Consider the following 25,266-nt stretch of genomic DNA (forward strand, 5'->3'; position numbering starts at 1 on the left):
AGCAAAGCATTCACATCAACACCAACTAATATCACCACGCACTGCTAATCAATCTGTAATGCTCTCCTCACGTCTCCATAAAGCTGTGACTTTACTTTAACCAATACATAAAGCTAATAAGTCTTCCGACATAAGGTTCTTCAAGTTACCCTAACAGTGAGTGGCTTTTTTTGTCTTTGTATACATATCTTTCTTAACTGGAAAGGAATAGCAGAAGACAAACTGAGATGATGCTTGCAACATGCAGTCCACATCATATGTTCTGCATGATGAGTCTTAACAAGGCACAACATGAGAGCCTAAATCTTTACATTTGAGGCAAAAAAGACCTCCCAGGAATGGAAAAGCTAACAGGAGCTTGTTTCCTCAGGGGTTTATCCGTATACTATTCCTTTTTCCATTTGGTGCTGCTATTTTCTGCTGAGCTGATCTAAATATGCCCTGGTCTGGCAGTCAGACAAACCCAAATGGATTGTGTTCTGGTTTCAGTGCATCTTCTTGGAGAAACCATATTTTCCAATCCATCGGAGAGATCTGGTTAAATGATCATCTCGTGTTTAACATACTCTTTGAAGAAAAATTCATAAACATAGAGGATCTTAAGCAAAAGTATCTTTAGATTTTTTTTTCTTTAGTGTTCTAGTTTTCTAGTTTTAGAAGACTGAATAAATCATACAACACAACAAACTATTTTGCTGTCACTCTTAATTAACCTCATAGAGATTGCCATTTGTCTTCAGTATAAATGTATTTTGTAATCAAAGGTTTTTGGTTTGATTCTGAGATTTGAGTCCAGGCTTTGTTGCAACTAGAAAATTATTATTATTTGATTATTAGGGAAGTATTGATTGACTTAACTCTAAATTAGTCTTTACTGGTATCTGTTAAAAAGCTTAAAATATATACATTTCTGATTCAAATGAAAAGCATCAATAATGAATAATTGAAGGCACCAGTAATGGACAGTCCGTCTACGTCACGTTTCAAAAGTCCACTGCAAAGTACTGTTATCTGATATTACAAAGTTTACTTTTATTCCCTGTTAAAACCTCAGGGTCAATCCCTCATTTTCAGAGCTTTAGTTGTAGTCGTGCTTAAACAATAGCCTGCTATGAGCCAGATTTCAAGATAAAAGGAACCATTTTCCCAAATGTTGCAGGAATATAATTGTAGCATGATGTAAGCCACCGTACAGTTTTCTGCTTTCTATGCAGCGTGACAGGACACAGGCTTTGTTCTACACTTCAAGGACCAATAGCCCATAAGTATTTCCTGTGATTTGATTTGCCTGGACATCTTTATAGTCTGTCCAAACAAAAAGGTACAAAAGTAAACTTTGAATGGTTGAACTTTTGTTTTTGCTCATGATTTTTGTTGTGCTCTCATTCTCTGTTCTCAAGAATCTTGTGAATGGAAACCTCAAACTGTAGCTTCAATAGTCTAAAGACGGAAACTGGTTTGTGGTACTGAAATAATATATGGCGTAATTGTTGGAGTCACAGTATTCAAACGGCATATTACAATTTAGAGATTATTTCCTGATGGGAGATGGTCTGCGCTCTTGATGGGAGGCGGTCAGGATATCATACTTTCCAACCCTTCAGACATCTGTCATGGAGCTTCTTATGTTGAGAAAAAGATGTTCCTCCATCTGAACCCTTTAAATGCTGTTAGTCACAGAGCAACTTGCAGAGCAACCGTGCCAAGGAGTTGCCTCAGCACTGGTGTGCGTTAGTGCTTTTTTGTAGCCTCTTTTTGCCAGGAAACATTTTGTTAGAGCAGTGACACGGTCATAACTCAGGGCGTGTTACCTACTGCTGAGAGTGTTACACAGCCTTCAGGTCGACTTTACCATGACGTTAACTCAACATGAGTCCACGTAAAGATCATGATCGTGATAAAAAATATTGTGCACAAGCTTAGATTCCAGAAGCACATGATGTGCTTATTCAGTAAACGTATTAAAATACGATTTTAAACTTACAGACCTATATGTTTTTTAGATTTTAGGTACAGTATGTTTTGGGCCACCAGGGCCTTTATTCAGCCCATGGACAATAAACCTACATATAGGTTTAAGTGTTAACAACAAATACTTTCACACACTGTATTTAATGATTTGCTATGCAACAGTTTAAAAATAGTTAGATTTTTAGATGAGACATTTTTAACAATTCATTGTATGTAGCCCCCACTTTGTTTGACATAATTAGTTGAGATCAATGGTTTCCAAAGTGTGTGGCATGCTACCTCTTAAAATGAGTAGTAGTCGTAGCCCATTGTCAGTGGATATTTGCATTTATAGATGATGACCGTGTCCATTAAAGAGTATTATTTTCAGTTGTATTTGACTAACTTTAAAAGGGCGGCAAAGGTAGGATTATCTAAATTATCAAATAAACGAGTGAAAGTATTGGAATGGATAAAACACTTTAACTTGATTTATTTTACTGAAGGCATTTTAAATATTTCATATCTTTCTGCTTGGAGGCTTTAACTTCTTTAAATGGGCTCAATTATGCTAAATATTAGATTCACATTTGTATTTCTTGTCTCTCCTGTGACATGTCTCCATGCTTTAATGTTCAAAAAGCTTTTTATTGTTCTCATACTGCCTGTGCTGCAGCACCTCTTTTCACCCTCTGTCTGAAACCAGAGCCCAGTCTGCTCTGATTGGTTAGCTGGCCGGCTCTGTTGTGATTGGTCAACCGCTTAAAGAGGTGCCGTCGCTTAGCCTATCACTTACAATGCCTTGGAGCACTAGCCAAAGGAAATGCAAGTGTAAAATAGTGATGTCACACTGTTACATGTCACTATGTAACAGAAGTAAACAAACAAGTCTAAATAAGTCCCACGTTACAATAAACCAAATTCATCCTTTAAGGAATTCATCCTGCTATAGAGGTGAATGAGGGTCCAAACCTTTTTTTAATTATTTTGACCTGATGAAATGTCTGCTGAGTACATAACCTCGTTATTACCTTGAGCCTTAAGCCTTCACCCTGAGAAGCATTGGAGAGGTTATGTGACTAATGAGCATTAGATGGATTCTTCATGTGTTTGATATGTGATGCTGATGGATGCAGCAGCTGTTCACATTGGCAAACAAGAAGAACTTTCTCTTTTCGACCAGGAAAACGTTTGATCTTTGAGCTCTGGCTCATTGCAAGAACATTTTCCAGCTGAAGAAGGATGAGATGTCTGCTGCCAATATCTAGAAAGTGACCAGACATTACTGATAGTTTTTGTTTTATTGCTTTTCTTCTTTTAGTTTATAAAGTATTATTGTCTAGATATACATTAACAAAGAAGGAGCTGAGGTTTAACACAGTTTAACAGTTTAACTTTTCTGTTCCAATCGTCCTTCAGATCTGTCTGCTACTGAAGTAACTGATCCTCAACCTCAGGCTTCCAGAGGAAAATATTATGATAAAGTTGGCTTTCAGTTCTGATAATTGCAGCTTCCATTGAATACTTATTGCAGGAGGGCAGAGGGAAAATGATGTCCAGATAACCACATTTTATCATGAATCATTCTCAATAGTCAGCATGGCTCCATCTCCTCCCAAAGGACTGAGGTGTAAATTTGGTAACAAGAAAATAAATGAATACTATCCTCAAGGTACTGGATGTGCAGAGTCAGACTGTAAATGGGCTCAGGATATTCAATGGAATATAATCTTGTTGTGACTTCAGGCAGGTTGAGTATTTGCATTCAGTGTCAACATGCTTCTCATTCTGAAAAGAAAACCTCTACAGACTTCCAGATGGAAACATGAGGCTCAGCCTCGTTCCAGACCTCTGAATCACTGCTCAGATTGTTTTCATCTAAAAAGTCTGCTTTCAGATCAAGAGGCTGTATAGTCTATGACTATTTTGCACAGTACTTTTCCACTTTTAATTCAGTTGTACTGTATTTATTTTGTTCACAGTTCATTTGTCATTTACGTATTATAATTCCTCTTTTGTATATCTATATTATTTCTATAATTGTTTTGGTTTTATTATAGTTTTTTTAAAACAATGTTTTAAAACATTTCTATATTCGCTAAATGTTTTTATTATATACAGATATACTCTTCCTATTTTTTCACAGTAATTTGTCCTATATATTTTATATTTTTATATTTTTTGTCAGTGTTTAAATTTTGTTATAGTTTTTTACAACAGTTTTTATAACATTTCTTAGTTTTACCTATTTTACATTTTATACAGATATACTGCACATATTTGTCATAGTAATCTGTTGCCACTACAATTTGTCATATTAGCTGACGGGTCATTATTAGGGTTTTTTAGAAATATGATCCAGCCTCAAAGAGTCAGTATTTGATATTGCTATCACAGCGACCCTTGCAGATCCTCAAGGCTACGAAAAATATGTGTTGCTTTATATTCTCGTTATTTATAAGATATTGCACATTAAAAGAACATCGCTACCAGCTGCTCTTTCTGTCATAGTTGTGCTATTATATATTCTTTTATACACAATGACATCTCTTTAAACCAGCAGAAGCCTTTTTTATTCATGATCAGTGCTGAGTAATGAATACAGTATACTGCAGTTACACAGGTTGAAGGTTGAAGCATACACATAGAACACTGAGGACGTCATTCAAAGAAAACTTTAGAATTGTAATTTACAGTAAAACTTCTGGAGCCACTAGATCCTCCTACATCTTAAACACATGCATTAGAAGGTTGTTTCCTCAGACCATATAGCTAGACTTATCTCCATTAAAGTGAATAGAAAACCTGCTGAGATGGCATAAACACCATGGATGTGTAAAGAGAACCCCATACAGCATTTGAGAGATAGAGCATGGCACTTGTTTCTTCTTTAAACCCCGCCTCCAATCCGCACTGGCACCACTGATCTGAGCCCAGTCAAATGAATGGAGAGAGAAATAAGTCTGGATTCGCCTTTTAGCGCATTTTACATATTTTAGACTGTAATCATTTAAATAAGGGCTCAAAAAGTGTTTGTACTGGGTAGTTGATTTAGGTTTTTTTAAATATATATTATTTTTAATTTTTTACAGTCGTCTCCTTCCCATTGTTAGTCGATGGGAAAAAGTATTTTTGGGCCCAATGACATCACGGACTGACACTGAAGTTGTAGTTCAACCGTTTGGCCACTAGGAACATTTGCTTCAATGTCAAACACACTTCCTGGGTGCTTGATAAACACCACAACTGCATTTAATAGTCTCCTTTTCAATGATGAGACACGGTGAAATACAAGATGTAGTGTGCACCATCGAATGTCTCTTATATCACATGGTTAATAAAAAATGCGGTGAATATAATTAAAGCACAACAGATTCTGATAGTACATGTGTGATGTGTCTGATGATGTAGTATTAATCAAGAGGAAGAGGAAGTTACTGTCCTTCTGCCTCTATCCACTTAAGTGCACATAAAGAGTGACTGAACATCTTCTGTCTTTTTTTATCCGTCTGCAGGATTATCTCCCCATCAGCACTTACTTTAAATTAATCCTTTATGGCTGCTCTTCATCTTTTACACAAAGAGCTCAAAGTATGTGGCACACATGTGATCCCACTCCTCCTTTCCATGTCAGAGTTTTTATGAAAGAAGGCATTGGAAGAAATAGAGCTGAGAAATGGAACATGAAGGTGGTGAGGTCGTTAAAAAATAATGTGTTTGGCTTGTGGTCTCCTTCCATTGAATTCTTTCCATTTCTCTTTATTAGCATTTTCATTTTACGGTGTATGGTGCAGAAGGTCTTTCCATTTTAGAGAGTTTGACATTTTAGTAAAGCAGACAGATGTGTTAGATTTAGAAAGTTTGAAGGTGTTCTGGCATTTCGATAGCAGGTTTAGGTGAGCCATGTGAAAAACAACTTACCATAAAACATATTAGTGGATTAGGGCCAAAGGAGAGGTCAAATCAGTTGGGTTTGTTTGCAGCTTGTAAGGATTCAGTCCAAGGATATGACAGGACAGGACATGAAAACTACATCAGCAGTAACCGAGTTGAATTATACTGTATATGTTTCCATTTTCTACCTGTACATCATGTGATTTCTTATGATTTTGGGTGTCATTTCAATAACACAGCATCAGAGGAAGCTAGGGAGGGGAAATGTATCTTATTTTAGGTTTGACTTCTTATGGGACAAATAAAAAACAAAATCTTTTCCCCAGTGTTTCTGGGGTTTTACACAATTGTCTTTTTGCCTTTGTGTGGTCATTTGGTTTTCTGGGGTTTTAAGACCACACTGGAAGAGGAGCGTACACAGGAGAAGGCTGTCGGCGACATCCTCTGGGGGTCGATGAAGTTGTATTCCAGTCTCAGGGCCACCATAGTGGAGTCTCCGCTGTGGTTTGGGTCGCAGATGCCTTCGTCAGGGATACTCCTGGAAGACAGTGTCAGGATGCAGTTAGAACAGTTAGTTAAATGCACTTTTTGGTACGTCTAGGGCTGAAGCTGCAACTAATGTAGCAATTAGCGATTCATATGATGATAAATTCTTTTTTAGAATAATCGCCAATCAAATATTTTTTAAATATGAGAAAACATTTAGAAAAATGACCATCACTACTATCTTAGACCTGTTTTGTCGGACCGACAGTTCCAAATCTATAAAGGTAATATATATACGTTTTTCATCTTCAGAGTATAGCCAAAAAGGAGACCACATTTAAGTTTGTATGATGCTGATGTTTTATTATAAATTGCCTTCTTTTACCAAGTTATCTAAAACATCTATAGAAAAAATAATTTATTTAGAATGCTGCAGCCAAGATTTGAACTTACTAAAAAAGTTTTCTACTTTAAGTTATTGATGTGGGTTTTTTATTGTACAACATGTTAAAAATAATTAGCAATATTTGCTTGGAGGCCTAATATACTTTCACACCTGAAGTACCATCTTGGCAGTACATTTGCTGAATTGTGTAGTGTTGAAATGGTTACTTGTATATAAAGCCATGGACAGCCTGGACTAGCTGTGTGTATCTTGCGTGGACCAATGTGTGAGTATAATGAGGTTATTCAGGGTGACCCTCAGGTGGAAACTTCAACTTGTTTTGTTTCTTGTCGTCAAGACGACTCTCCGTTCAGTGAACGTCTTAGCTTTAATATTGTCTGGCAGGCTGAGAGAAGTGAGTCAGTCGTCTGGTCACGCTCAGGCCTGTTGTAGGACTCTGTGTTGTTGATCTTTTAGGACTATATTGACATTTTTTTTCCTTACTCTATCTTCACTCACCCGGTTTTGGTTTTCTGTCTTCTTCTTCTTCTAATAGTCATTTCTATAGTTGTATCCATCATTTCTACCAGTCCTGATGTATAGTAAATAGCTGACATTTAGGAAGACATTATGTTAACTTTGTCAAGTCATTACCCAAAATCACAAATCAGATTGTTACAGCAAAGCACAAATCAGCCTATCACACACCTCTCACACTTAATAATTACAACCTCTAATGGGATCTGATGGGAAAATAAGTTAGTGAAATTCGGTTGTTTCTTCCATAAAAAAAAAAGAAAGAGAGAAATCACACAAATCCTGGTAAAAAGGGCAATATCTTCCAAGGAAGTTATCCTTTTAAAGATACAAATCTTTAACCCTAATCGATGGATATTGGTGGACGATGGCTTCATACCTGATGTTGTTGTTGTTGAGACTGAGGAAATGTAAGTTGGTCATTTCGTTGATGCCAGACGGGACAGACATCAGCTGGTTGTGATCCAGACACAGTTCCACCATGGAGTGGTACGAGCCGAAGAATGACTCTGGCTCGATCGCTTCCCCGTCTAGTCTGTTGTACGAGAGGTAGAGGTACTCTAAACCCGGGTCCATGTGGGCGAACACGTAACCTGTGGAGGTGTTGGGAGGAGATAGTGTATCATCATTATCAGAGGATCGCTGTTGATTTTATATATTCATGTATGGTAGCTGTTTGCTCAGCTCCATGAATATTGATCTTATTTTTTTAAACAGTGTAGTCTGTCCTTCTTCAGCTCATCCAGTAACAATGGCAGAGTGCAGTGGAAAGGAAAGCACTACCTGGAAAAATTCAGATTTAATGAAGGGTAATGTTTCAGTGAGTTCCTGCAGTAGAAAATCGTTTCGAGATACTATCACTTGATGTATTGGCCGGGTAATGTCAGGCCATTTGCCTTTGTTTCAATTGTTTTCCTTAAATCTATTGGCGACATGAGAAATAAACGGGAATTTATGGGAATAAACAGGAATTTATGGGAATAAACTGGGAATAAACTGGGAATTTTCTAAATTGAAGGTTGGCTCTTCATAGGGAACTTAAATATAGTTGGGGAAAGTATATTTTAGCATAATCTATCTGACTAAAACAAACAGATGCCATTCGAGTACACTTGAATATCCATGCCATTCCTCAATCACATGCACATAGCACACTGCTTACTGCATGGCTATTGAGACCACACCCCCTACAGGCACTGTGCATTCCTCCATCACATGTACAGATGATTTCTACAAGTAATATTTAACTCAATATTCATGTTTTTGTTCTTCAATGAAACAAATTATTGTTCAATAAAATAATTAAAACTTGTTCTGTTCTACTTACAAATAATCTGTTGAAATGTCATGTTTTTCATCCATTTTGCATGGATGTTTTCTTATGACAAAACAAAATGTTTATATTTATACTTGGATATGATACAATTCGATTACATTACCCTCAATTCCCAATTAGTTCCCATCAATTCCCATAAATTCCCATTATTCCCATGGAAAGTTTCCAATATGGAATATTTCCAAAATTCCCCATGGAAATTTACGGGAAATGTTCCGCCCCTTTGCAACCCTAGTCCTCAGTCCGACAGTTAAACCTCTCATATCTGCTGTGTGTCAGGTTTGTCAGCCAGGTGTTTTATCAACACTGTCCACTTACCAGGTATCCTCTCGATCTTATTTCCCAACAGCACTAAGTGGACCAGACATCTGGGCAGGTATGATGGAACCAGGTAGAAGTCATTATGAGAAAGGTCAATGGACTCCAGATTTCTGCAGAGAAAGATAAATATGAAGGGAGAAATGGTGTGTCAGCAAATGATGGACAAACATTAGCAATTTACAATAATGGGTCTCTTTTTGTCCGACCTGTGGCTGAACCAGGCCAGCGGGGCAATCTTGGTCTCATCCAGCCTGTTGTGTCTCAGAGAAACCACGTTCAGATTTTGAGTCTGATTGAAAACTGTCTCTGAGATTTCCTCGATCAGGTTGTTCTCCAAGTAAAGCTCCTGAAAGACGGTAAAAAGGTTTCACATCAAGGTTGGAAAGTAAAATTGATAGATTAGTGGAAATTTGCTTTCAAATTCATGGAATTTAGTTTCTGAGTCAAGTTAGGATCCCAAAATGTTAAAGGTTTTCTAGTTTTTAATGAGTTACCACTTAGTCTTTAAACTATTATGTTAATTGTGCTTTCGGTTTGGTCTGTGGTTTGTTGGGTTATAAATACATAATCTACCAAGCTAAGAAATGAATACCAGACACTCTGGATGACTGCTGCTTAGTAATTCTACATCATTCTTAAATCGTTATCAAAATCACACTTTACTATAAAGAGCTATTAGTGTGATAACTACAGGAAACCCATGATCTCTAGGACTAACACCTCCAAAGTACTAGGTTTTGGGATTTTGTAGAAACTCCACATGAGGCTAGTTTTAGGGTGGATTTACATCAGCAGCATGTGGCTGGTATTTTGCAGGTTGTGGTTAACCAGAGCCCATAATTACACGTTGGGTGGACTGGTTTCCCACAGGTAGAAGCTGAGTTTACTCAGTAAAGGAGTCCTACACTTTAGAGCCAAAAAGAAAATACTGATGCATCAGCAAATCTCAACTCCCAAAGGATGAACTGACTGCAGCAGCTTTTAAGGAGGCCTCAGGAAATGGGACCAGATAGACTTAAAACCATATGCTGCTGGTGGGTTTATTTATACATTTATTGAGCTCTACTTTGAGTGTCCTTTGTGAATATTTTTTTAAATAACGTTTTTCGGAAAATATTGAACCATAATAAATGGTTATTGCACTCACACAATATTCAACTGCTGTTGGTCCTCAAGGTTGGAACAGAACTAGGCAAAAAAGCTTTTAAATATGCTGCCCCTTTTGGAATTCCAGTGTTGGGAATGAATATGTAAGTGCAGAGATACAGACGTTATGTCAACAGATATTACTTCATACCAGCAGTGATTTGGGGAGGCCTTGTGGTACGGTGCGGAAGTGATTTCTGCCCAGCCGGAGGTAGGAGAGCTGGGTGAGAGGAGCGAAGGCAAGAGGATTTACATTCCCCTCACTCAGCAGATTTCCCTCCAACTCCAGAATCACCAGGCTGCTCAGATCTGCAGATGGAAATAAATGATACTGGAAATGTGTCTTGGAATCAGTGCAGTAAGGAAACATCTGTCAGACGATAATAGTCACACAGTTACTTTGCACAACAGAAAAGCAAATAGTTATTTCATTTAATATAACAAACATTTCTTGCATTACTTTGCCATTACAGCTTATCAAAATGTCAAAGGGCTAAACAATTAAGACCCCCTAAAATGATCATTGGTGGGAGCTGTGTTACACTGCAGAAAGCAGATGCAAAGTCTAGCCAAGATTAACCAACCATTTCTGAATTATGTTGAAAGCATGGCACTCGGGAGGGCTCAATCCATCAAGGGTCTCCTGCATGTTACGTCACAGAGCCGTCTCAAAGGTTTTGCATTCAAAAGGTCCCCCACACACAAGTGCAACATTTTCAGCTTAAAAGTTCATTTTAACAGGCATTAGATCAAAGTTCATTTTAACAGGCATTAGATCAAAGTTCATTTTAACAGGCATTAGATCAAAGTTCATTTTAACAGGCATTAGATCAAAGTTCATTTTAACAGGCATTAGATAGCTGCTTGATGGGTAGTGACATTTGAAGCTTATGGGATACAGTGGCACTTACCCTCCAAGCTGTTTTCTTGGATTCCTCTCAGTTTGTTCTCACTGATCTTCAGCTCCTGCAGGGTGGGGGGGAGGTTAGCGGGCACGGCTTCTAGGAGGTTACCGTCCAAGTACAGACGCCTTAGCATCTTTAGACCCTGAAACACACACACACACACACACATACTGTTGATGCACATTTAAAAATAAGCTTTTGTTTGCCTTATTTACATTTTTCATGAAAATCATTTTCAAGCTCCGAAGTGTTTAAATGCATCAACTGTTTTGTGTTTAAGTTACTTTTCTTGTTTATTTATGTGAAGCCTAAAGGTCTTTGTGAATATTGTCGCGCTTTCATAGCAGAAATGTTACCATATTTATTTGGTTTCTGGTTGATTGTTGATCATTACTTTAAATTATACTTTTCTCTGATTAAAAAAGCTGCATTTGAAACTTAGGTAGATGGTTGGAATGAAAACAAGTGTGGTTTTATTCTGAAGGGCTGCAATGGTTTAGCGTCTTACTTTAAAGGCTTTGGGATCAATGCTGTCAGAGGTGAGTTTGTTTGTCTTCAGGTTGATCCATTCCAGGTTGGGGATGCCGTTGAAGGCTTCTGCTGGGATGCTGGGGATGTTGTTGCCTGCAGGTCAGAAGAGTGTTAACGAGAGTCACTGCCTACTGAGAGCAGGGAAATAAGCAGGTTGTCTTTGTATTTCTCAAATTGATGCGTGAGGTATTGATATTGTTCCTAAATGCAATATATAACATTGGGTTCCGATACTATTTAATTCTGATTCCAGACTAAGTTGTAAGTCTTACAAATATTTACTGATTATTGTGTCTCTCCTCGCTCATTTTCTCATACGCTGTGTTATAGGCTCACAGTGAAACTAATCTCAGTCAAGTTTCATTTAACATTTAACTTACCACTAACAGAGGTAAAAGATACACCTCTGTTAGTGGACTATGTATTTTTGGTTGAATGGTGTTTTCTGATTAAATAATCAGACATCTTAATCTTCCATTATTTTAGATGTATAATATAAAGTCTTTTGAAATAATTGTTTTCTTTTTGTAATTTAACGACAAACCCCATGTGCAGACCCTTGGCCTGTACTACGAAGCAGGATTTCCGCTTAGCGAAGTAACTTCAGGGTTAACTCTGGGTTTCCGGTCCTACGACGCTGGTTCACTTCTTACCGGGGCAGATCTCCATGGTAACTTATGCTGAATGGCAAACCTGCTCCGGAGCAGGTTTGGTTCCAGGATAAGAGATCAACTCAGTGAAAGCACTGCCTGCTGACCAATCAGAGCTCAGTGTGCGGAGTTTAAAGCTATCAAGTCATATTGGAAATACAGTTTAAACTGCCGTTGCAGGAAAGAGGTCCGGCAAAAATCACTGACTGTGTGAACATGAACATTAATAGAATATCCCCTCCCATCTTCAGAGCAACATGACTTTTATAACATTAGCATTAAGAAAGCTTACTTAAATATCTGCCACAAGTTAACATATGTAACCGGAGCAAAGTAACATTACGTCGGCCTACAGTCCGCGACACTGTGAGTGCAGGCGTCGATGTGTCTCATTATCATTCATATCAAATCATCAATCACATCATATCACATCATAATGTATCATATATTTCCTTATCTGAGTCAGCTTCTCGAGCCATAGGCTACCTGTATGTGCAACACTTAATGTCACATAGCTACTGTAGGCAGAAGTATTATTTAAAACAACACATTAAGTTGATGAAACACTCGAGTCAAATGTAATTAAAGTCAGATCCACTCGTGTCTTAGATGGGGCAGTGATATCATCAAAATGTACGAATTCAAACACTTTTAATTTTTTTTACCAGCTGTTCTGTATTCACCTTGCTTTTATCCTGGATTAAGTGTTTAAGTCATGGATGTTTAAAGTTAAACTTCTTCATATTTGTCTAACATGATAGTTTACTATTCAATCAGGAAGTATGACGCTGCGCTGTCAGTACGCTTGTCCATGTTTGTGATTGGTCAAATGTTGATAACCCCGCTCCTTTCACGTGAGCGCGCTCTCAGCCGGACAGAGAAACCTGGGGTAGAGTTACCGAGTTGATAACCAGCGTCGTAGGACCGCTTAGCGAGATCTTGTTTGTTAGGGTTAGTTAAGCCAGATAACTCAAACATATCCAGGGTTAGTTGAACTGGCTTCGTCGTACAGGCCACAGGGCTGCCATCTAAGCTGCAGTCATTCAAATACAAATGCAAAAAACATGTATACAGTGCCAAGGCAGTCTTTAAAAAAAAAAGTAGTAGGACCTAATGACATTGGGACATTGCCACAGACAGAGTAATGCATCATTCAATCAGATTTGATCTATGTAGCCCAATATCACAAAGTACACATTTGTGTCAGGGGGTTAGGCAGGAGGTTAACAAGTGTTGACGATTGAACCAACATAATGTAGGTTTTGGTCATTTATAGGATTTGATGATAGTTAAGAAAATAAACCATGCCAACATTAGCCTTTATGCACTGATTAGGCTAAACCTGATCAACAGTTTTGTTATTTTTAAATCCTGTTACACATTTTAAGTTTTCAAATTAAATTCTGACCCCCATTACCAGTGTGTCTGTGAACGAGTTTTAGATCTTTCTCCATGAAGCTATCTGGCTCTACATTCCTCGTCTTGTCGTGGTGCAGACTTACCCTCCAGACTGAGAGACTTGAGCTCAGGGATAGACAGAGGGGGGAAGTAGGTGAGTTTGGCGTTGTCACATGTCAGCGTGACGTCAGAGATGTCGCAGCCTGGGGGGAGGTCTGCTCTGTTCACCAACACCTCCTTCTCCTCCCCTTCCTCTTCTGCCTCCTCAGCCTCCTCCAGCTCATCCTCTGTCGCAGCAGGAGGTCTTGGGATCGGAGCAGGGAGGAGGTCTGGTTCTTCTTCAGCTTCTTTATCGGGCATCACAAACACATCTCCTCTCAGCCACACCTCCTCCTCTACCTCCTCATGCAGCTCCTCTTCCTCCCCCCGAACGAAAGCCAGTAGTTCCTCCCTCAGCCTCTCCTCCTGCCACCTCCTTTCCTCCTCTAGCTTCCTTTCTGCCTCCCTAGCTTCTCTCTCTGCTGCCTCCTTCTGCTTCCTGTCCTCCTCATCCTGTCTCCTCTTCTCCTGCCTCCTCCTATCCTCCTCCTCCAACAGCCTCCTCCACTCCGCCTCTTCTCTCTCCACCTGCAGCCTCAGCGCCTCCTCCTCTTCCCTCCTCTTCTCCTCCACTATCTTCCTTTGCTTCTCCGCCTGCCCCTTCCTCTGCTTTCTCCTCATCTTCCTCGCCTCATCCTTCTTCTTCAGGCGCTGCTCTTCCTCTCGGTGCTCCTTTTCTTCCCGCCAGATGATTTTCTGAATCTCCTCCTGGGTCAGCGGGGTCACAGGGTCCTCTGGGTCGTTGGGAACTGGGGAGTCACCAGATAGGTCAAGGCTGAGCACATAGTCTTCGGTGGGTGTAGGGAGGTGCGGGGCAGCCAATCATAGGACAGGAAGTGGCGCGGAGGAAATAAAAAGGTGAAAGTAGAGGAAAAGAAAAGGGGAGGAAAAAATAAAGAAAACTAAAAGAGAATGCTACATGATGGAGAGGACAGACAGACAGGAGGTGGACAGACAGACGGCTGTGTGTTAGTGTCATAACACAGACAGACAGACCAGCTTGTTGTCGCTACAGAGCAGACGGCTGCTGTAGACCAGTCTGAACTATTACACTATTCTGGTATGACCACAGTGAGGTAAAGTTGGTCTTTTTGTGTTGGTCAGTGTTGGTGTGAACTGGTGCAGAATATAAATTAAATCTATGAAATATGTTTTTATAACAAGCAAGTAACGTAGTGGTAGTGTAGGGTGTACCAAACCAATACTGATAGTGGTCCCAAAAAACAAAAATAAATCTGTGTAGGACTTAAGAAGGTCTGGCTTATTCGAAGCTAATGTACTTGTAGGATTCTTGCTGTTCTGAATTTATATCCTCATGGGTGATTGCACTTACTGTAAGTCGATCTAAATACAACGTCAGCTAAATAACATTTAATGGGTTGATACTGATTCGGATAGGTGGATGAGGTATACTATAATTTACATTTTTGAGGGTTTTACATTTTGTTGTACAAAGATAGGAAAGCAATGTTTAAAGGACCTGGTGTCGTCTTTCACGTAACAACAATGATCCCAATCACTTCCACACAGTGAGGCATACAGCTTGATAATTAAACCATAGTGACTGCAGATACTCAAAGCCCAGGTATCGGTTTCTGTATCTTGACTGAATGTGGTAGGGATTTTTCATTTTTTATTTAAACAACCCTACTGTATATAGGCCAAAATAATTCTGACTAAGATAAGCTGATTGAGTGGGATGAATGTAAGATGTCTGGCACTTTGCCCGAGAATACCTCAGTGTGAATGAATCAGCTATTTTGAAACAGCTTTTAGTGTTGTTGTCCTTGATAGGTAACCCCAAACACAGCAAACATCAATTATATAAAATGTACTTATACAGATAGGTACATGTCTATATTGCTATTGACATCATGTTAATGCTGTATTCTACCTACATCTACACACAGTGATAAGTCATACTGTCGAGAAAATGACTTTGAGAGGTTTTCTCTTGCTTCACCTTCATACATGCACACAATGACTATGCAATGTATGACTGTGAGCAATGAGTATGTTTACAAAATGTGATATCTTCATACAATACAGACATGTGTGTTGGACTAACTCAAAATGTGAAAAACACATTTTTAAAGCCATGATGGAAACAGGAAGCAGCATGCTGAGGCCTCAGAGATGAAAACTGGTAAACAATTGGTAGACAAATTTAAAAAATGGTTGAAATCTGAGGGTATAACTGCTTATGATTATGTTGTACAAACATTTTTCAGTAAAACTTGAGTTTCTAAGATGTAAAGTTCTGATAACATTAAGCGTCTTTAAGCATTAGGAAAAGCGCTATAAAAATCCCTTGTGTTATTGTTATTATTATTATTATAACATTTCTCATCTCTGTTGCCTCTTGATGGTGCACCATGGCGTTGCCACATGTTATGTTTCTACCTGACTCCATGCAGACGGGGCAGCACTCCCCGGCGGGGGTGAAGGGGAAGTGGCAGTGCACTATGGGACAGGTGATCTCGTCACAAAGCACCCGGCCTCCGGTACACAGACATGTGACACAGGGCTTTGGAGACCAGGCGGCCTGGTCGAACATGGTCAGACCCTGAAACACACACCTGTGGCCCTGCTTACCTGTAACAACACACACATCATCTCGGTCAGTTCAGTAGTTACTATTTTAGTTACAATCTTTATCAGCAGTTCATACAGTGGGTGAAATATCAAAGAAGCAAATGTAATCTGATTATTGTTCAATTATGACAGTTTTCAGTTTGCAAGATAAATCTTCTCTTTCAGTCTATAAGCACAAAATGCAAAACAAATAACATCACTAATGGTGCAGTGGAGTCCAGCGCACAAAAAAAAACGTCCACTTTATATTCCCACACAATTGTGCGTCCTGACTCAACTTTTTGATGTAACACTTTACACACAGCACCATTTATTGAAAACATGTTTGACAGTACACACGAACAGAACAACACTTCAAATGTCTTCTAAACAAGAATGATCTGATTTTGATAGATTGTCTGATCGGGTTGGAAGGTAAACGAATAGAATCTTTTTTTGTGTTTATAAAAAGTAAATATGATTTGCAAAAACATGCAAAGCTTCAAACATCTAATGCCAATTGTGTTTCTTGTGGCCGTTTTGAAGAAGGATGACATTCTTATTCTTTGTCAATGAGGGAATAGCTGTTAATGAGCCCATCAGCAGACATCATTATATCAATGAACAAAATGTAAATGCGTGATTCAGTGGTCTAGAACAAGGCCGATCTAAATCTTGGTGGTCACATCTTTATCCTAACCGACCCTGCAGTAATTGCTATACGTCTAGTCAAATGTAAAGCCTGTACTTTACCATCAGAACCAGACAAAGCAGTGATTTGTAGCATTTCCACTCCTCCCTCTGATTTAACTCCACCTTTCAGCAGCAGACCTGGGACAGGCTGAGGCAGTGAGTCAGTAGAAGAGACTGTAAACCACTATGATACAGCAGGAAGAGGCTCTTTGTGTCTGTCCTGTCTGTCATCTATCCTTTCTAATGGTATGCTCTTTGTTACGTCCATAGAAACACAGGTAGTTAAGAGGCTCAGGTTATTTCTCCTAAATACTGTCTCTCATATCTCTGTCCTTTCTACTGAGAGCAGTGCGACTGTCACCCTGTCATCTCTGCTGGAGTACTCATACTTTAGAGCTTTTCTTTTACCTGTCAAATATTGTCTTGCTGTCATTGAATATCTTTATCATCCTAGTAAATTGCAGGGTTTTGAGTAAATAATATAGCAACCATCAGACCCTGAGCTCGATCATGCTCTGGTGTCCAGTGCATGTTTTTAGGTTTTTACTAGGAGTGAAACAAATAGTTGATTCACAGATTGCCGAAATACAGTTTAAACAAAAATATAAATAACTTTATGTTTTTCTGATTCTCTAGTTGGATGATCTTCTGCGTTCCTCTGTTTTATATCATTGCAAATTGAATATATTTGGATTTAAGAGTATTGGTGGGACAAAACAAGACACTTGTGAAACTAAGGAGCCCCAAAGTCCCAACATGTTATTTCTTGTCCGTGCATTAGAATATGTAACATAAAAGTAAATGTTACAATTTTTGTTGAGAAACACTCTTTTTAAACTAAACTGGGGAACAAATCAGGAAAGGCTGGTGCAAAAAAGATGCATTGGCACAATGTACCACCAGGGTTCATTCGTACAGTCCTCTTCAGAATATCGGAAAAGTATAAATAACGTAATTGGATTGATTTGCTTTTCAAGAACAGATATAAATGTACCTAGTAACTTGACAATGTTCAAATGTTTTCCTCTGTTACTTGGGTTATGATCACCTCCACTATACAATCTTGGAGGTTAATCTTGAGATCTGCTTATTTCACTAAGCTTCTGTTCCCAAGATCAATAACTCATCTTTAAATGTTTAATTAACTCGTCTGTTATTCCCTGCAGTCTGATCTATTTTGTTGTTGTTCCATCTCATTGAGTTGTGTCCGCTTGTTACTGAGACACCTCAGATGTAGTCAGATCACAAACAACAGCAACATACCACACCAGCGTCCCTTCTAATTACATAATGCTGACTTCATTGTTTTAAACTGAGGGGCTTCTACGTGGCTTTGAGGTTCTTCTTTAAAGACTCTTTCCTCATCTCTGTGTGAGACTTATTTTCTGTCAAGCTCTTTTCCCACACATGGTGTTCCCTTCTGTTCATGTTGGAATGTGATGATTTGTCATTTAATTACTGAGCTGTAATACCGGCAGCTTCATTATGAGAACAGGATGAAGACTCACTGCACAGTCTTTCATCCCTTTTTATTGACTAAAACACTTTTGTTATCTACTAAAGATACCTGTTTCCATGATGGTTTACACCTAATCTTAAACACTGAGACAAATAAACAGTGACATAGCTGTTTCAAATTGAAACCTGCTAGTCTACTGAAAATCTTCGTAAGGTTGAAACTTGCATGTTATTATTTTCTTTCTTAGTTTTTACATATGATTGATGAATGAATACTTGGGTTTTCAGACTTTTAATGACACAACAAAAGAGTTGAGCCATTTGACCTTGGTCAGGGAAAATGTTTTCGCTGATTTAAGTGTAAACTAAAATAAAATGTATCATGAAAATAATAAATTAATGTTTCATATCTATTTGATAGGTGTGTTACCCATATCATCCTAGATCTTTTAAACCATTAGTATGTATATTTGCAGAAGTACAATTACTATTAATCATAAATAATATTTACCATAAAGGTGTAATTAGTGCATTGTAGTAGTTTGTTCGGTTAAGGTGGTGTTACTAACGGTTAAGGTGGTGTTACTAACTGACCTGGGATAACGTTGTAGCTGGAGTGCTGTTCCTGTAGGTTCTTGTAGGAGTCCAGGAATACTGTGTTTCCTTGTTGTACTCCAGGCTCCTCTGGGACAGTAGGACCAGGAAGCAGTCTGATCTTCTGTGGTTTAGAGGGGCCCGATCTGGCCCGCCCAGGACCTGCAACACATGGTCATGTCAATTTAGAAAGCAGATATAAAAAAAAAATGGAAAAAAAATGATGTTTAAGACATATCAATAGACAACTTGTTGTCAATGAGCAAGCTATTGATCTTTCAAATACCGGCTTTATTTGTATTACTGTAGGGGGCCCAAGATGCTTCCCTGTGGGACTCCATGTGTTATAACTTGAACAGCTGTTTGTTCTTGTGTCATTAGAGGCATTTTACATCAGAAAACAAGACTGACATTTGACTTGTGATGGAAGAGAAACAAGATGAGCTCAAACCTTGTGACCCCACATTGAGCTGGACTTTTAAGATGCTGCATGCATACAGTCACAAAGTACAGCTGTTGGTCTAATGTTTACTGCTAGTTTAACCGCAATCCCTCCTTTTTACAGTTCTACTTCTGCCATTGATAAAAGGACAAGATGCAACATTTAATAAGACAGTTTCAACGTTTTTGGAAGGTTATTTTAGGTTTGCATATTCTCCTCCTTCCAGTCTTTAACCTAAGTTACCTAGGGTAGCACTGGACTGGACGCACATAACTGTTACCAATCTTTTGATCTTGCAACCGATATCATTGCTTTTCTTTATGAGGCAGAGTCTTACCGTGTCCGTCCCTCTTCTTCTTTGCCCGGCGGTCCACATTACGAGGTTTTTTCGTGGCTTGTCCTTCTGAGAGGGTAAGGATCACAAGCAGCCACAAGAAGGCCGCCACCAGCCACCACCTCATCCCTGCAGAGCAGCACAGACCACATTCAGGTTTCCTCACAAGAACCTTAACTCGCTTTTTTCTTCACTATGTCTGGATAAAGAAGGACATTTTATATTCTTGTGTTCATACCTAACGTGTCAAAGCCTTACTTTGACAAAGCTACAAAGCCCTTTTTTGTGTATTAAAAAAGGCAAAATTCTTAAATATTAAGTTGTAGTCTTAACAGAAGCAGCCATACAGTTTTCCATACCTGTTTCAAAAAAGAAATGGGATTTATACCCAGCCGCTGACTTCAATAATTCCTTTGCAGGTTAAGATTTACAAAAGACAAAAGGTAACCAGACAAAGGTACAAAAAAAAAACATTTGATTCGCTCAATGGCTAAGGTTGAAAACAGTCAATGTTGTTTTTCCACTCGCAGAAAAAAGACAAACGCGAGACAGAGGTTTTTACCTGCAGCAGCTTCTTGGACGAAAAGACCTGTCAGTGCGGATGCTTGCCCTCATATAGCCCTCTGCTGGGGTCCTAATGGCCGGTTCCCTTTGTACGTGTGTGTGTGTGTGTGAGTGTGTGTGTAATGACTAGTCTATACACAGCAGTCCTGTCATTATTAAAGCAGTTATCTGATTCAAACACACACCTTCACACACCTGATAGTTGCAGCAGATTTAACTAGTTCTGTGTATAAGCCTGAATAACAATAATAAATGTGTGGTAGCTGTGCCCCAATGCATGATGGGAGTTGTTAGTGCTGTTAAACCGTAGGAGCTTTTGATTTGTTTGGATGGAGCCCAAACAGTTGGTGAAGACCAAACCAGAGATAAAAAATAGCATGAATATTTGGACCTATATTCATCAGATGGACACAATCACTACATCAGTTAAAAACCATAGACAGTTGTTTGCTAACCTTTTGTGGCACTTTCTCTGTGTCTGCGCAACCTTTCTACCAGAAAGAAGAGTCACTTCTTCCCTTTGTTCTCATTCATTCTCTAAAGAGGCAGTTTAATGAGCACAAGCAGTACAAATCTAATGTTTTACACTAAGAAAATGTCTCAAATATTATTGCTGAATTTTTGGGGGGCATTATGTTTTAAAAATGTAAACACTTGTGGTGATGAGGGTAAATAAGGTTCTACATTGTTAGTAGGGAGACAAGAGTGTTTGATAAGATGAAAAGTTTAAATGGGGCCTAATATGAATGACTTAAATAACAGAACATGAACCTTTGTGATTCTAAAAAGAATATATATATATTATAGTTCAAAATATGTATTTCCAAGTCTGCAGCACACAAATGAACCATTATAATAAGTGGGTCTTTCTTATCCACTAGACTAGCATACTCTCATGCTCTCTTTTAATCATTCACATTTTCCTTTAGAGTAAAGCAAAACTTAGGTCTGCAGCTCCACAGACTGGAGATCTGAGCATGGACGCTTTGAGACCCTCCTACCTCAACTCTAATAGGCCAATAAGAAACCAGAGTTCAGTGCAGACTGGGTCACAAAGAGAGTAAGAAGAGAGAGAGAGAGATCTACATAGAGAAAGCAGGAGGGAGGGGGGGAGAAATGGAAAATATTCAGCCGTTCAGTTTCTGGATGAGCAGGCTCAGACGGAGAGACGTCCAGCAGAAACAGCAGAGGATCAAAACAACCTGAAGCTGTTTGTGTGAAGTTTAAGCCTAAGTTGTGTTCTGATTGATCCCCTTGATTATTAAGTATTTCACTTAATAACTGGGCTTTTCTGAAACTCTTAAAGTTACTTTCAAAGACAATGGACTTCCTTTATGTCTACCATACAATAGAAGACCTTTAAAAGACAAAAGTCTGTCAACCTCTCACATTTAAACACAATATCTGAGCAGAGTTTCAGGAAATGAAGATGGGAAAAAGACACATTTAAGAAGGTTTTATGACCGCCTTACACTTTGTTTTTTCAGTCACAAAACCTCCCAAACGTTTTCCAATAAATTACATTTCCTTTACACTAAAGATAAAGTTTGATTCCACACAAATGTGAAGATATTACTAATGATGCCTAACCGTCCACAGCCTCACCTTCACTGTGGGCTGGTGCACAGCAAACACGTGTCTACTAACAATTATCTTCACTAAATCACTTCAGCTGTTTGGTTTTTGTATCTATAAATTAATCGGCCCTCTTTTTCTGTATAATGAGTTCTTACTACAGAATACTGAGCCATTTAGTATCTTCAGAGATCCAGAGCATCAAACTACTACATAGATGGTCGTGGTTGCAGCATATTGATTTACTTTTCTTTTCTTTGTTTAAATCGTGCTCTGATAAACAACTGCGTTGTTTCTCTTAGAAATCCTCCGCTGTTTGATAAACAAGTGGTATTTGTTGGACGAACGCTTCATGTTGTTTAAAGTATTGTTCATTCTGCTCTCTACAGTATGAATACAGGAGTAGTACAACTGTTTTCTTTCTTGCTGTGATGTGGAGTCAAATCTGCAGAAAAATTCATGATCAACAACCGTGTCGCCAATTTCTTAAATACCTGCAACCTGCATTTAGTTTCACCTCCTGAGCAGAGTCCAAAAACAAAAGAAGGGCCAGATACAATGGATACACTTATTGAGTGGAAAAGAGCTTATAAGTTCAGCTTCATGAAGTTTGTGTTCTGTGCTTCTGAGGGAGTTCTGCTAACATTATGCTTATGGGGTTTTTCTTTCCTGTATAGATCTGTGTGCATGTAAATGGTCTTCAAAGGCTACAATTCCTGTGTTCCCTCCAGAGGGAGTTTCTCTCCCACACTCTCCCCCCTGCCTGACACGCCTCCATTGGACTCCTTTGTTTACTTCCGTAACATAATGACATCACTACGTAAGCTAACGCTCCAAAACATTGTACATGATTGTCTAAGGGGTGGGACATCTCTAAGCAGTTAGCTAATCCCAACAGAGCCGGCCAGCTAACCAATCAGAGCAGACTGGGCTCTGGTTTCAGACAGAGGGTGAAAAGAGGTGCAGTGTGAGAAAATAAAGAGCTTTTTGAACATTAAAGCATGGAGACATGTCACAGGAGAGACACTACATACTGATATGAACCTGACATGTATCATATGTCCTCTTTAACATTAGGCTTAAGGCCCTGGGTTTGTGTCTCATCGTGTCTCGTAGAAACAGCTACAGACCATGTTCTAACTCGGTTGTTGGCTCGTGCATAACTCTGCTGTTGTGAATCACATTCAACAATCTCGTAAGTGATTATGTTTTTGTGTATCTTCCTATTTAAATTCTTTAAATTGAAAGCAAGGTTTACAAAAATAAATTAAAAAACCTGAGCAGAAGTGGGCTACCATGTTTAGTTTAAAAACTTCCCAAAGAGTTATTTTTGAACACAGAACATCATCAGTGAGCTGAAAGGAAAGTCAGAGAGTGCTGTATCAAAACCAGGAAGAGCACAGACGCTCTTACGTTATCCTTCAAGTTAGCTTATTTTAAGAAGATCATCTACAGGAACTGTAACAACTGTTTACAAACCGCTGCATGGCAGACAGACAGGCAGACAGACAGACAGAGAGGGGAGGAGCTAAAGCGACAGACAGACGGACATTAGCTCTACTTTACCAGCAGTTTGCAGGCGGCGGCAGGATTTGAGGCCAAATTCTTCCTCCCTTTTTTCTCCTCCGGTTCTGCAGGAGCTCCAGGAGAGTTGTGTGTGTGTGTGTGTGTGTGTGTGTGTGTGTGTGTGTGTGTGTGCTGTGTGATGAAACTCAAAGTGTGTGTGTGTCTGTTTTATTTCTCTGTGTCTCTCAGATCGTAGGGCAGTTGTGTTGAGCAGAACAGGCTAACAGAGCTGTGAGGGAAAGCCAGGATTTGTTCTGCAGCTGGGACAAAAAAGAGAGAGGGAGTGGGAGAGAGTAATAAATAAATAAAAAGAGAGTGAGACAGACCTGTCTCACTGTCTAAGGGAAGACACTGCCAACATGCCGCAGGATAGTGAAGAAGGACAGTAAAACAGGCTGAAAGAAGTTCAATATTATCAAGTTGATCAGAGAAAATGAGATAGACAGGTTTATTAAACACGAATGCTGGTTCTCTTCTGTGGAGTGAATAAAAGAAGCCACTTCAATGCCGAGAGAAAGACTTCATGTGAAAGACTTTTCTCTGTTCGGCAGCAGTGTATAAATAAAACCACACAACACACATCGAGGAAAAGTCCTAAAGACACACAAAAAACAACTAAAGGATTGTAAAAAATGTTATTTAAAAATGAGGGAATATGATGAGAAAGACTTTGCATGAAATAGTTAAAGAGGAAACTAACCATGTTATTATCCAGACTCACAGCTGGTAGTTTACTTTACTAAACCATAACATCACTGCGACATAACAATGGCTGTCACAAAAAGAAATAACAAGAACAAATAGTTCAGTAATTGTTTAACCACAATGTTCTATTGCAAACGTCTGTTCAGATGGAACTGAAGGAACTTTCCAAAAAGAAAAGCAGTTAACCCTCACATTGGAGAAGCTGCAACCAGAATGAGTGAGATGAGTGAGACAGGTAGAGACGACAGGAAGTTCTCTACTTTACTGCCACATAGGACATTCCTGTGATTTGTATCCAGACACTTCATCATTTAGTTCACTTTACACCAGCTTTAACACCAACATTCATCCAACCTGTACGATAAGTCAGAAAAACACTTTAGGAGAGCAAGACCCTGCAAGTCAGTCAAAGCGGCAGATGTGAGGTGAGGTGATTCTGTCTCGGCTTGTCTGCAGCTGGAGAGCTGCCGCGAGAGACTTGCTGTCCCAGCAGCTTGATATGCTTTTTGCTCATTCGCCAAAATGAGAAAATCATACATATTGTGCTGAAAAAGAGGTAAGGGGGTTGTGCGTTAAGGACAGATTAAAGGTTTTAAATAAAGACACAAATATGATGGACAATGCACACACGGGTACACATACCTCTGGGTAGAGACACCTGGACACACCCCTAACCAAACCCAACAGCCTTGTTAATGTGTGTGTGTTCGAGAGAGGGGAGCGGCTGTTAAAGAAAAGAGTTCATTATAAGATGTCACTAAAGAAACACCAGGATGTTTCTAAAGTCTATATATTTGATATCTCGGTTCCATCAAAACTTTAAGAAGTTTTCACTGGAACTGAGACAACTTCGATTTATCAACATTTCAGCTGCAAAGTCGACCTCACACTCAAAGTATGTAGTCCTGTTTCCTCTCGCCTGTCAAATGAGGCCCAGTGTTCAGGTTACTATACAGGTGTTGTTGCGCCCCCTGCAGGCCAACTGAGACAACTTTGAAAATGTTTGAAAAGAGCTGTAATCTATGGACTCAGAACAGTCTCATAATACACACATGCACACAGAAGGATTCACACTTGTATTTCATGATCCACAAAAGGATTCACACTTGTATTTCCGGATCCA

General features: G+C 39.1%; 2 protein-coding genes across 5 annotated transcripts in view; one reads left to right on the forward strand and one right to left on the reverse strand.

Annotated features, from left to right (window-relative positions):
- The window catches only part of cenpp (centromere protein P), a 119,240-nt gene that overhangs the window by 87,640 nt on the left and 6,334 nt on the right, over positions 1 to 25,266 (forward strand). The gene's annotated exons all lie outside the window — the stretch shown is intronic.
- ecm2 (extracellular matrix protein 2, female organ and adipocyte specific) lies at positions 4,501 to 24,004 on the reverse strand. Of its 2 annotated transcripts, none has more exons than XM_034138676.1 (12): positions 23,439 to 24,004; positions 19,737 to 19,862; positions 18,958 to 19,119; positions 16,042 to 16,233; positions 13,644 to 14,387; positions 11,469 to 11,584; positions 10,967 to 11,102; positions 10,207 to 10,364; positions 9,116 to 9,255; positions 8,907 to 9,019; positions 7,632 to 7,845; positions 4,501 to 6,382 (listed from the first exon to the last, which is right to left on the reverse strand). In XM_034138676.1, the coding sequence occupies exons 2-12, from the start codon at positions 19,858 to 19,860 to the stop codon at positions 6,214 to 6,216; spliced, it is 2,268 nt and encodes a 755-aa protein (XP_033994567.1). In that variant the 5' UTR covers positions 19,861 to 19,862; positions 23,439 to 24,004; the 3' UTR covers positions 4,501 to 6,213. The 2 variants fall into 2 exon arrangements, with proteins under 2 accessions (XP_033994567.1, XP_033994566.1); XM_034138675.1 differs by having other exon boundaries at positions 13,644 to 14,426.

This window comes from Trematomus bernacchii, unplaced genomic scaffold, assembly GCF_902827165.1.
Source record: "Trematomus bernacchii unplaced genomic scaffold, fTreBer1.1, whole genome shotgun sequence".
NCBI classification, from domain to species: domain Eukaryota; kingdom Metazoa; phylum Chordata; class Actinopteri; order Perciformes; family Nototheniidae; genus Trematomus; species Trematomus bernacchii.